This window comes from Mustela nigripes, chromosome 4, assembly GCF_022355385.1.
Source record: "Mustela nigripes isolate SB6536 chromosome 4, MUSNIG.SB6536, whole genome shotgun sequence".
Classification (NCBI taxonomy): domain Eukaryota; kingdom Metazoa; phylum Chordata; class Mammalia; order Carnivora; family Mustelidae; genus Mustela; species Mustela nigripes.
The window spans coordinates 180,974,473-180,987,726 of NC_081560.1; the positions used below are offsets into that span (position 1 = coordinate 180,974,473).

At 42.3% G+C, this 13,254-nt stretch overlaps 1 protein-coding gene across 4 annotated transcripts in view; it reads left to right on the forward strand.

Annotated features, from left to right (window-relative positions):
* Positions 1-1,729: 1,729 nt before the first annotated feature.
* SEC23IP (SEC23 interacting protein) overlaps positions 1,730-13,254 on the forward strand; it is a 40,970-nt gene continuing 29,445 nt past the window's right edge. For all 4 annotated transcript variants that reach the window (XM_059398710.1, XM_059398708.1, XM_059398709.1 and 1 more), the window contains exons 1-4: positions 1,730-1,963; positions 4,822-5,351; positions 7,985-8,207; positions 9,655-9,848. In XM_059398710.1, the coding sequence (XP_059254693.1) occupies positions 1,801-1,963; positions 4,822-5,351; positions 7,985-8,207; positions 9,655-9,848 (1,110 nt within the window). In that variant the 5' untranslated portion in view covers positions 1,730-1,800. The remainder of the gene's footprint in view (positions 1,964-4,821; positions 5,352-7,984; positions 8,208-9,654; positions 9,849-13,254) is intronic.

The following is a 13,254-nucleotide window of genomic DNA, read 5'->3' on the forward strand; positions in this document are numbered from 1 at the left end:
GTACTCTCAATGTTTAGTATACTCTTTCCTACCCCATAGGAATGACAAAGATCCTCTCCTTGACCAAATTTAGCAACCTTCTAGCAGTTTAAGGTCATGTCCCTAGACTGACCCCAATCCTCCTTAAAATGCCTGCCCATCCCACAGGACACACTGGGAATTTCTATATTACAACTTTCATCACACTATAGTTTACTGTCAGTATGTGTTTAGTTTTCTGTCTCCCAGCCAAAGTATACGGTCTAAGAAGGGAGGGTCTTGTATCTATCTTATACACCACTGTACTCTCAATGTTTAGTATACTCTTTCCTACCCCATAGGAATGACAAAGATCCTCTCCTTGACCAAATTTAGCAACCTTCTAGCAGTTTAAGGTCATGTCCCTAGACTGACCCCAATCCTCCTTAAAATGCCTGCCCTGAGAAAGCCCAACACTGCCAGGGTATTTTACTGTTTGTTCCAGCCCAGACTTGGTGATAGGCATATAGGCCCCTGAGCTCCCTTTCAGCATAGTTATTTTAGAAAACTTGCAATTATCAATTCCTTATAATTTTGAGATGCAAATCAGCCACACAGAACTGTCTTCTCAAGGCCCATCTCCTCCCTGCCTGGTGGTGTATTGCCTTAACTTGTGTAACTGGCTGTCATAAAGAGATGAGAAGTTTGTTTCTCCTCCAGGTACACGCCAATTAACAAGCCCAAGTGGCCCAGTCCCATGGACCAACACCCCTTGGCACCTCTCAATGCTTTCCCAGTAGCACCCAGACTTTAAAAAGTCTCCAGTTTTTTATTTTGGGGGAAGTTCAGTTCAATTCACGATGTACCCTCTTTCCTGTTGTAATTGCTGTTACTGAGTAAAATCTATTCTTACTGCTTTAGCCAGTGTCTGGCTTTGTTTATCTCTGACAGTAAGCACACTAAATAGTTACTGAATTAACTAAATAGGTTCTATACAGGCGTGTGAACAGCTGTGGGGAGGAGTTTCATTATTTCGAAGCCTCTTTCGGGGTCTGTCTTCCTCTCCCACTCTTCAAAAAGCTACTTTTCTGTTACTTTTTGTTTCATAATCTCCAACTACATGAAAGGTGACAATTACATCAAATCACCCCCAGTGCATTTTGGGATTCAGCTAATCTGATTACTGCAGACAGATATAGAAAGCTATTTTAAAAAGTAGCACCTCTAAATTTCAATTCTCTGGATCCTCTTTTAAACACGGCTTAAAAACTTCCAAAGTTTTTGCCATTTCTATTTATGGGCCAACAGAAAGAGTTCAGTTCAGTCCAGAAAGACATGTGGGCGGGCTGGATGTGAGTCCGAGCGTGGGTGAACTGGGCTCGGCTTTGGCTACAAATGGCTCACACCCCCCTTCTTCCCTCCCAATGCGGGTAGCACTCCGCTGTCTGCTCCTGCAGCCTTCTGCCGTTCCTTCGAAATCTTTGCCAGTTCCACTCGCCCGACCGTACTTTTAGGAAGCCCAGAGTGCCCCCCGCGACCCTCAGCATCAGCTCGCGCCTAAATTCAGAACTAGCAGCGCCGCTACTCCCACGCTCCAGCCCCAGCCTCGGCCCCGGCAGTACCGGGGAGTATTACGTGCTAGGACTCGGGCTGGAAGCTAGCGCCGCCATGTTGCTTTCTGGCGGCGCTTTCCAGAGGAAGGGAAGGAGGCTGAGCAGCGTCCCGGAGTTCCGGGCCTTGTGCGCAAGTGCGGAAGTGTGTTGGCCCCGAGTGTGACCGGTTTCCGGCCGGTGTTAGTACACCGGCTTCCAGGAGACGTGTAACGGACGGTGGGCGGCAGCCATGGCCGAGAGGAAACCTAACGGAGGCGGCGGTCCCGCCAGCACCTCCTCATCGGGCACTAACTTACTTTTTTCCTCCTCGGCCACGGAATTCAGCTTCAACGTGCCCTTCATCCCAGTCACCCAAGCCGCCGCTGCCTCGGCCTCCTTGCTCCTGCCCGGAGGTAGTAGGGAGAGGGGAATCCGGTGGGACGAGTGTGTGTGGGGAGGCGGGCGGGGGGCGTGGGGCGACGAGGGCCGGGTGGGAGGTTTTGCTTCGTGTGTACCCGACTCCGGGTAGCTTGCCAGGGCCATGAGCGACCAGGTTTGAGTGGCTCGGGGGGCTTTGAGATATCCCAAGCGGGGGCTAGATCAGGAGGCTTGCTCTTCGTCCAAGGAGCCCTCTGTCCCGAAGGCTGGCCGCTCCACGCTGGCACTGACATCACCCAGATTTTTGTTGAACACCTACTGGTGTGCTAGGGAATGCAGAGAAGTTAGTGCTTCTCAACTAGGATGCAGTAGGGAATGTCCTGGACGGACAGCTTCCCTTTCCTGGGATAGACTTGTAATATTTGCAAAGTAGAGGTGCAGAATGCAGTACTCCTCTTTCAAGACAGTGCTTCCCGTTGTCTGAGGAGCTTTTCCTCCTTCTTGTCCCCCATTCCTATGTTCACCCTAACTCTTTCACTTCTTCATTATTGTCTAGGGGTATTGCTGTTTAATGATTGTGTGGCATCACACAGAGTATGGTATTTGGGAGCACAGACTGTTGTCCATCCCAGGCTCTGCCGGTAACTTGCTGTGTGACCTCAGGCATGTTACTTTACCTCTCTGTGCTTCACTTTCCTTATCTGTACAGCCTCCTAAAGCTGTCAGGAGAAGTGAGTTGATTTTTGTAAGGTGCCGAGTGTAGTGTCTGGCACCTAGCGTTATGTAAGTGTTTGTGAAATCAACGTATCTGCCTCCCGATACTGTGTAGATGTTTCTTGAGTGAGTATCTGAATGATTAAATGAAGGAATTGAGAAATGATGGGAGGGGAGGAGTCTAGGAGATGTTTTGATTTGAGTGTCTGGTTGTTGACAAACATCTGTTGAGATAGTAGAGTGGAGTAAAAGCGCAAGAAGGGAGACGGTTAAGGTGACAAATTCATTTCTAGGCTTACTAAGTTCGAGGTGTATGTGGTTGAGCTGCCAGAAGTGTCGAGGAAGCAGTTGGGTAATAGGTTCTGGAACACCTGAGAACAGTATCGGTTTGAGACAGAGTTGGGAGTGTCACAAGTGTACAAGTGCCCATTAAAGTTGTGGGTGTCTTTACCAAATGTGTCCACGTGTAATTAGAAAGTGCCCCTGAGGTGAGCTGGCAGCACATTGAGATCAGCATTTCATTTACAATGGATGCTAATCAGAAAAAAGTTCCTGAGATCAGGTTGATCCCCATTTGTCTTAAAGGAAGAAGGATACTACAGAGGTTTTCTCCACTCCATGTTTTTAGTTGTTGAGAGATAAACTGAGAAATACAGACAAGTGAGGTCCAGAGAGTTGAAAAGAGAGAGTGGGAGCTGGAAATATATCTGAAAATGAGAATAGAACCAGCAGACAAAGGGCTTTGTGCAGGAGGTGGTATTTTATTTTTAGTTACAAAGAAACAACTGAGAGGAGTATTTTAAATAGTGGAGTATCTTAGTTAAATTGATGTGTGAGAAATATAATGGGAGCAACCTAGAAGCTCAAGCCAGAATCTCTGTGAGCCAAGTGTCCTCCTTCACAGAGGTCGAGAAGGATCCTGGAGCTTGAAAGGCCACTCGGGAGCAAGGATCACAGTGTGCTGTGTGCTGGGTGTGGGACCTCTGTTGGGCTCCGTGCCTCCAGCAGCAGGAGATAAGAGGGAATGTGACTGGAGGAGGAAAGATGAGGGAGAGGAAAGTCTCTACAAGCTAAGGTAAGGGCGTATAAAAGCTTAGTAAGGAAGAAGAGGCTGGACTTTTTAGGTGGTGTAGAGGAAACATGCTTTTTTCTTTTTCTTTTTAAGGTTTTATTTATTTGTCAGAGAGAGAGAGAGAGGAGAGAGAGAGTGTGTGCGCGCGCACACACACACACACATGCACACACACGCCCACAAGCAGGGGGAGCAGCAGGCAGAGGGAGAGGAAGAAGCAGGGAGCCCAGTGAGGGACTCGATCCCAGGACCCCTGGATCATGACCTGAGCTGAAGGCGACACTTTGCTGACTGAGCCCTCCAGGCGTCCCAGGGAACAGGCTTTTATTTTACAGCTTGGTGGCAGAAGAGAAGATAATTTGGGGTTGACAATACCTGCAGTGAAAATCATTTTTGGCAAAGGCAAGTGAAGAGAACTTCCTTTGGTTAGAAAATGACTTTTCTCACGATTTGACATTCTCTAAAGGCTAGTTATCTGGATGTGATACTGTGTGATTTTAGGGATGGCAATAAATGGTTGACCTACTTTGCCTTGGGAATACAAATACCACATGTTCATTTGTACAATGAGTGCTTTGTAGTAGGTAGGAGTCCTGAAACACACCCTTCTTGTCAACACAGTCATATCTGCACTTAAGTTTCTTATTACTGTAGAAATAAAATTATGTGTAATTTGGTAGTAGAATAATATTTGAATTATTTTTTTACCAGGAAAAAATGAGATATAAAAATTGTAGATCCAAATTTCATTTCCCTTCTTGAAAGCATCCTTAGATAAATAGGTGTGATCTATGTATATTTACAAAATAAATACTTAACTATATTTATTCAAAAAATGTAAAAGGCCATGTACCAAAGTGATTATCTCTGAGAGATTGGCTTATGAATGAAATCTAATTTTTCCCTCTTTTTCTTGTTTCTCATTCGTATTTTCCAGTTTTTCGTTTCGAAGAAAAGAAAAGGTTTTCATCTTTGTTTTTTTTTTTTTTCTGTAATGCAGAAATAGAACAATAAAATGAGGTACAGTTGCTAGATCTGCCGTGTTGGGTCCTCTCTGCAGAGCCGTAGACGAACCTTTAAACTGTTTGCTCTCCCGTTCCCTTTCAGAGGATTCCACGGATGTCGGTGAGGAGGACAGCTTCCTCGGGCAGACTTCTGCTCACACGTCTACCCCACAGACATTTAGTTACTTCTCTCAGGTATCAAGCAGTAGTGATCCTTTTGGGAATATTGGACAGTCCCCGTTAACGACTGTGGCAACGTCAGCTGGGCACTCCGCATTCTCCAAGTCCCCCGCTGCTCTCCCTTTTACAACTGGACCCCAAGATGGGTTGAATGCGTGTTCACCGCCCATTTCGCAGGCTCAGTATGGTGCCCCACCTTCACAGATGGGAATGAATGCTTACCTGCCTTCTCAGCCGGGTAGTCTCCCTCCTTCCAGTTTTGGGAGCCCACCGCAAGGAGCACCCCAACAAGGACACAATCCGTATCGTCATACCCCTGTGAGCAGCAGGGCCAATCCTTACATCGCCCCACCGCAGCTGCAGCAGTGCCAGACCCCGGCCCATCCCGCCCATCCTCCAGCCCCGGGGCCCCCCATGCAGATGTACCAGATGCCGGGAGGATCTCTGCCACCGGTAGGAGACGTGTTTTGAAATCCTAGCTATTCACTCTGATTTTTTAATCTGTCATCTTAGCCTGTGTCTTTTAAAACACTGCACTTTTAATAATCAACGTGATGACATTATTTTCAGAGGCCCTTCTTTGTAAGCTACATGCTTTGAAGGAAACATTCTTTCAAAGGTAGCTCGTAAAATGGTTCTTATATTGGTTTATATTATCAGTGTTTGGAAGTAGTTCTTGATTTTAATGAGTTAACTACATGTCAGTATTCCCAGATTTTAGTGTAAGAGATCAATAATAAATGTCATCTGGGGACATGTGAGAGTTGAAGCAGTTATGAACGGACTGCCAGCTTCTCACTTTTTAATTATTCTATTTAATCAGACCATTCAATTACAGGAACTAAAAATTGATTACTCCAGTAATTTCTTTTATTTACATTATGAAGTTTGGGTCTAGACAGTCAGATTCTCTCTCAGGAGGGTGATGGAACAACATTTGCATTGGGTAAATTTTATGAAATTCCCTTATGCCATTTTCCCAGCTAATTGCTCAACTGACTTCCACAGGGAAATCACCTGAATCAAAGAAATGGAAGTGATTAAAAGGAAGAATTAAGAACCCAAACCAGTGTGGCAAGGGTAGCAGTATTATCGTTAGAATATAACCTCGCATCTCTCTTGGGGATAGAGAATGGGCTCTGTTTTATTGTTTAATTTAAATCCTTTCAACATGTAAATGCTTGGCAATGTTAGATTTCAGCATATTGGAACATAACTGGAATCACAGTGTGCAGTATAGTTAACATACTAGTTTGCTGATTAAACTCTTGAAAAGATATCTAATTTAAGAATTTTAAAAGTGGTAATTTCAGACTTAAAAGAACGTGGCAGGGGTTCCTGGGTGGCTTAGTTGATCTCAGCTAAGGTCTTGATCTCAGTGTCGTGAGTTTCAGCCCTGCACTGAGCTCTGTGCTAGGCATGGAGTCTACTTAAAAAAAAAAAAAAAAAAAAAGAAGGGGCACCTGGGTGGCTCAGTGGGTTAAAGCCCGTGCTTTCAGCTCAGGTCATGATCCCAGGGTCCTGGGATTGAGCCCCGTGTCAGGCTCTCTGCTCAGCAGGGAACCTGCTTCCCTTCCTCTGCCTTTCTGCCTGCTTGTGATCTCTGTCAAATAAATAAATAAAATCTTAAAAAAAAAAAAAGAAGAAGAAGGAGGAAGAAAGTTGCAAAAATGCAAATAGCACCCTGGTACGCTTCACCCATGTTGATCTGTCATTCCATCTTCCCCCGTTTGTTCTGTCGCTTGTGCACACGTGCACTCCCACGCATTTGGTCGTCCTCTCTCTCCTGTTCTCACCATGTATGTGTGCAGTTGTTTTGGGAAATACTTGGTCAGTTGAATACATGATGACTCTTTACTCCTAAATATTTTCTTTTTTTTTTTTTAAGATCCTATTTATTTATTTGAGAGAGTGTGCAAGAGAGAGAGCACAAGTCAGGTAGGGGGAGAGGCAGAGGGAGAAGCAGACTCCCCATTCAGCAGGGAACCCAATGCGGGACTCGATCCCAGGACCTTGGGATCATTCCGTGAGCTGAAGGCAGGTGCTCAACCAACTGAGCCACCCAGGCGTTCCTTGTACGTATTTTCTAAGAGTAAGAAAGTTCTTTCATATAAGCACTGTACAGTTAACACCTCAGTAGCTTTAACATTGATACATTCCAAAATGATTTTCAAGTAAAAAATTTAAAAATAGTTAGACTCTGATTTTAAAAGTATTTCCGGTACAGAAAATTTGGAAAATGTAGAAAAGTCAAATGATTCAAAATTGTCTCTCTGTAACCCATCTTTTCATTTTGTTATATATCTTTGTTATATTTTTTCTAGAAAAAAATATTTCCATGAATATTTTTTAGATGTTAACTTTTTTTTCTACAACATTTGTAATGGCTCTAGAGAATTTCAGGATTTAAGTAACATAATTTATTTAATCAGGTCTCTAGAAGACTGTTTTTCTTTGAAGATTTTATTTATTTGACAGAGACACAGTGAGAGGAGAAGGAACATAAGCAGGGAACACAAGAGTGGGAGGGGGAGAAGCAGGCTTCTCACGGAGCAGGGAGCCCAGTGCGGGGCTTGATCCCAGGACCCTGGGATCATGACCTGAGCCAAAGGCAGACACTTAACTAAGCCACCCAGGCGCCCTTCTGTAAGACATTTAAATTATGTCCAGTGACTTTCTGTTATAAATGACCTGTTGTGTACATCTTTATAGGTAAATTTTTACTTGTTTTTTAGTTAAATCTTTAGGATGAGTTCTAAGAAATGGAACAGAGGGGTCAAGGAATGTGCACGTTATAAAGATTTACTAAATTGTAGAAGACACACTGCTAGGTTGATTTCTGTGAAGGTGCTAATTTACTTTGCCCTGAGTTTGAGAAAGCCCAGCTTACTTTTAAGATGGTGTTGGGTTTTGTTAGATTTATAAAAAAAATTTTAGTTGCTTTCAGGCCTAGTTATTAAACGAAACAGTTGTCTAGAAATACATGTAGGATAATCATTACTAATGTCACTTTGGGTCCGAGGCATATATGGAATTGTTTTCTTGAACAAACATCATAGTTCTCTAACTTTTTTTGTGTCCTTCAGATTCCTCCTTCAATGCCATCAGGGTTGACCCCTCCAACGCAACAGCAGGCCCTGGCTAGACCAGCAGGTCCCTCTGTGCAAGCGCCATCTCCTTTTCTACTTCAAAACCAGTATGAACCTGTTCAGCCCCACTGGTTTTACTGCAAGGAGGTAGAATACAAACAACTGTGGATGCCTTTCAGTATGTTTGACTCTTCGAATCTTGAAGAAATCTATAACTCAGGTAAGTACTGATTGCGTATGATACATTTGTATCTGATTTTAGGAAGAACAGAAATAAAGAGTATTTATCCACGGCTTTTTTTTTGTGAATGTCAAATTAGTCCCTGTAGACTCCACCAGACTCGTTACCTTAAGACAGTGATATGAACGCAAGTCCTGAGTTATTTGAGCAAGGTTTTTAAAGAAATGTTTTAATAATTTTCTTCTTTGTTTAAAGGTGTTTTAAGTTAGAGAAATAGACTAGTTCACATAATGTGGGTGTCAATTTTTCTATTTCCCTTATTCATTTGTAGCTATTGGGCATTTATAAAACATCTTTGGAACTCTTGTTCCTGAAGATGCTCTGAAAAGTGTTCTGTGGTCAGGTGAGTTTTGGAAATGATTTAACCCCATTCACCTTTTGAGATAGTGCGCTGTAGTCTTAAGGTTCTCTGAGAATTGGGAGTATAGAAATATGTGTATTTATCCTGATGATATTTCTCTCTCTCTCTTTTTTTTTTTTTAAAGATTTTATTTATTTGTTTGTCAGAAATAGAGCATGGGCACAAGTAGGGGGAGTGGTAGGCAGAGGGAGAAGCAGGTTCCATGCTTAAGCAAGGAGCCTGATGCTGGACTCAATCCCAGGAGCCTCGGATTATGACCCGAGCTGAAGTCAGATGTTTAACCGACTTTACCACCCAGGCATCTCTATCCTGATAATTCATCATGGGACTTAAAAATCACTCGTTAGGGGTGCCCGGGTGGCTCAGTGGATTAAAGCCTCTGCCTTTGGCTCAGGTCATGATCCTAGGGTCCTAGGATCAAGCCCTGCATCAGGCTCTCTGCTCGGCAGGGAGCCTGCTTCCCCCTTCCCCGCCCTGCCTGCCTCTCTGCCTACTTGTGATCTCTGTCAAACAAATAAATAAAATCTTTAAAAAAAAGTCACTTGTTAATACCCCCTAGAAATATACTTTATGGAGCATTGCTGCTTTGATTAAAAAAAGGAAACCTGGCAGTTATTTGAATTATTTTATGATTTTTAAAAAAATGGTCATTTTTTTAAAAAAGATTTTATTTATTTGAGAGAGCACGTGTGCATGTGCACGCCCACAAGCTGGGTGGGGACTAGAGGGAGAGGGAGAAGCGACTCCCTACTGAGCAGGGAGCCCAATGCAGGACTGAATCCTGGGACCCTGGGATCATGACCTGAGCTGAAGGCATGTGCTTTACCAGCTGAGCCATCCAGGAGCCCCTTAAATGATTATGTTTTAAAACTTCGCTCTGGCTCTTTTTTTCTTCAGTTAAGAAGAGTCTTAATTTTGGACAGCACAAATTCATCTTAAAATTCTGTTTTTAAACAAAAATGAACTTAGTTGTCTTTTAGGATCAGCCAATCACCATATTCATTATTTATTACTTTTTAACATGCCTTGTTACTGTTGGGTTAAAATGTGAACTTTGTGCCCCAGTCCAGCCAGACCCCGAGAGCGTGGTTCTAGGCACAGATGGAGGGCGCTATGACGTGTATCTCTATGACCGAGTGAGGAAGGCTGTGTACTGGGAGGAGGAGCCCGCTGAAGTGAGACGCTGTACTTGGTTCTACAAAGGGGACACGGACAGCAGATTTATTCCCTATACAGAGGAGTTCAGTGAAAAACTAGAGGTAGGTGGGCTTATTTCCTTTACCCATTTCTTTAAAAAACATAGGCCTTTGTATATATTGGAGCCTCCTACAACACCACTCACAATGGAACCGACTTTATTTTTTTTTTTAAAGAATTATTTTAGAGCAGGGGGAGAGAGAGAATGTGCACACGTATGTGTGAGGGAAGGGCAGAGGGAGAGAATCTCAAGCAGACTCCCTGCTGAGCGTGGAGCTTGACTTGGGGTTTGATCCCAGAATCCTGAGATCATGACCTGATCCCAGAACCTGGAGATCGTGACCTGAACCGAAATCATGAATCAGTAGCTTAACCGACTGAGCCACCCAAGTGCCCTGAGAGCTGGTTTTATTGATAAGAGCTTGTTTTGATCCTGTTCACAAGAGCATTGCTTTTGAAGGGGTGCTGTTGTTCATGAGATACGAATCGTGGCTTCCCTGTCTGAAGATAGACTGTTTTTCAGGGACGTATCACAAATCTAAAAAGGTACTCGTAGCAAACCTTAAAATCAACTTAGTCTGCCGGGATCTGTTGTTAACAGCAATTGCCAAGCATTTGGATGCTTTTCAAATTACTGTTCAGTAGAAGACTTGAGTTTAACTTCTGATTTTTGAAAATAAGTAGAAAACAGAATAGGAACACATGTCTCAAGATTTACTAGCCATTCTGAAACTACTGGGTAATGTTTTACATAATTGTGTTAATTTCTTATGATTAGTCTACTTCGTGGTTGAATTAAATGTTTGAAATAAATTAGGTGAATTCAATTTGCATACATGGAAGTGAGATACAGAACACTGTAGTTACTATTGTTTAATGTTGTAGTTATTAAAACTTAGATAACCTCTCTAACAGAAAACATTAAAATAATACTTTGTTATCGGTAAAAGGGGCCTCTAAAATGTTAACCTTCCCTAGTTCATATTTTGAATAGCTTCAAGTAAGGACTAGATTTTATGTTTTGTTAGGAGCTGACAGTCGAGTTTAGCGGCTAACTATTAATTATTAAATTTTTGTTGTGCTTGATGTAATATTTAATAGAGATAAAAAAATTAATGTCATCCTTTCATATTGAACCCTTATATTTAAAAAATATTTTGACAGTTAATCTAACATAATAGCGTAGATTTCTTGGGACATGTTTTGTTTTTTAAAAATAATTATAAATGCATTTTTTAAAGGGATTTTATTTATTTTTTATAGAGAGAGCATGAGCAGGGGAAGGGGCAGAGGGAGAAGCAGACTCCCTGCTGATCAGGGAGCTTGACGTGGGGCCTGACCCCAGGACTTAAGATCATGACCTGAACCAAACCCTGATGCTTTACCTACTGAGCCACATAGGCACCCCTATAAATGCATTTCTTAGGTATTATCAATTGTACCTGTTCTGGAAATACTAATCTCTATAATAGTGACTCTGAAAAACAGTTTTATAACCAAACTGACACTGAAAGATAAATGTCGGCCTAAAGTAAGACAGAGGTTAGTTGTGGAAAGTAAATTGGAAAAGAAACTTGTTGAGAGCACAGGGTTCACATTTTTTTTGTTTCAAGCTATAGTAAAAAATACATTTGACATTAAAATTTAGTATACGAATTTTATACACACACATACACACACGTCTATTTAATTATCAGAAATAGTCATGTGTGGTAACAGACTCTGGGGAATTTATAGAATTCTATAAATTTATAGAATTTGCTGGTTTCCATGATATACATACTCCCTCCATGGCCAACCTTGAGCTGCCAACAGGACGCTAGTAGCCACAGTGGGGAAGAGTTGTGTCGTGTGCTTGTGAGCTGCTGTCACCCTGCTCTCACACACCACTAAAAACAAAGGCCTGTAGAGCAGTATTTAGACTTGTCGGGTGCTGCTCTGATATTTTCTGTTTCATCTGAAACACTGATTTTATAATCTGTTACTCATCATCATGCACAGTTTGAAAAACACTGATACGGAACAGAGTCAGAACCCATTTAAGAAGAGCAAAGACTGCAAAGAAGGCATTAAATTAATTTTGTTCTTGGAAATATCATGTACCAGGAGGCACCATTCTCCTAAAACATAATCTTAGTTATTTGAATGAGGAAAAAAATGTAAAAGAATGCTGATATCTGTTGCATAATTTCAGACCGAAATTATTAAGCAAATGTATGCTGTAATTCTGTAATTTTTGGTCTCTCTGGTAGGACCCTACTGAAGGTATAACATCCCAAGTTTAGTCCTGTTATTTTGAAGCCAAGGCACATAGTCTAAGTATAAAGTCTAAGCAGTTTTATCTCAGCGGATTCACTTCATCTCAGCCGTGTTGCACATGGATAACACAGGCCTTGAGGGTGGGGCGGCTGTCCCCGGACTGACCATCGCCGCAGCACCCGGCTCTTCATAATCTAGGGAGATCTTCGCTTCTCTTCAGCATCTTTCATGGTGCTTAAACCGGATCAGGGAAGATGCGGAGGAGGTTAGGAGATGAGAAAGCCGATCAGAAGAAGAGAAGCGGACATTTCTCAAGATCGCGTAGGTGATCCTGCACTATCAGAGCACTGAGACAAAACAGGAGTTTGAACAGAAAACACCTTCTCTCTGGTGATGACATGATTAGGTACATGGAAAGTTGGGAGAATTTTTAGAAATACTGTTAGCCCTGCAAGTCTGTAGGTATAAAATCAACATATACGAATTAATGGCATTCCTATATAATAGAAATAACTCACTAGACGGAGGCGCCTGACTGGCCCAGTTGGTAAAGTGTGTGACTCTTGATCTTAGGGCCATGAGTTCGAGCCCCACACTGGGCATGGAGCTTACATTTAAAAAAAGAAAGGAAGAAAGGAAAGAAAGAAAGAAAAAAACTAGCACCCATAATAAAAAGAAGAAGATGCTATTTATAACACTAACAAAACTATAGGCTATGTAGGAAAACGTCTGACAAATACCTGTGGGAACTTATGGAAGCAAACTATAAAACAGAATTGAAATAAAAGGTGATCTCAAGAAGTGGAGCTAAGTATGTTCACAGATGCACAATTAAGATGTCAGTTCTTCCCAAATTATTTTATAAATTGTATGTAATGCCAATCAAAATTACATCAGAGTTTTTAAGGTAAAATTTGTAAACTGCTCCTGAATTTTATATGGAGGGTCAAAGTGTCAAGAATAACCAAGACCCTTTAAAAAGAATGCCATGTGGGGGTGCCTGGGTGGCTCAGTGAGTTAAGGCCTCTGCCTTCGGCTCGGGTCATGATCCCAGGGTCCTGGGATTGAGCCCCACATCGGGCTCTCTGCTCAGTGGGGAGCCTGCTTCCCTCTCTCTCTCTGCCTGCTTCTCGCCTACTTGTTCTCTCTCTCTCTGACAAATAAATAAATAAAATCTAAAAAAAAAAAAAAAAAAAAAAAAAAAAAAAA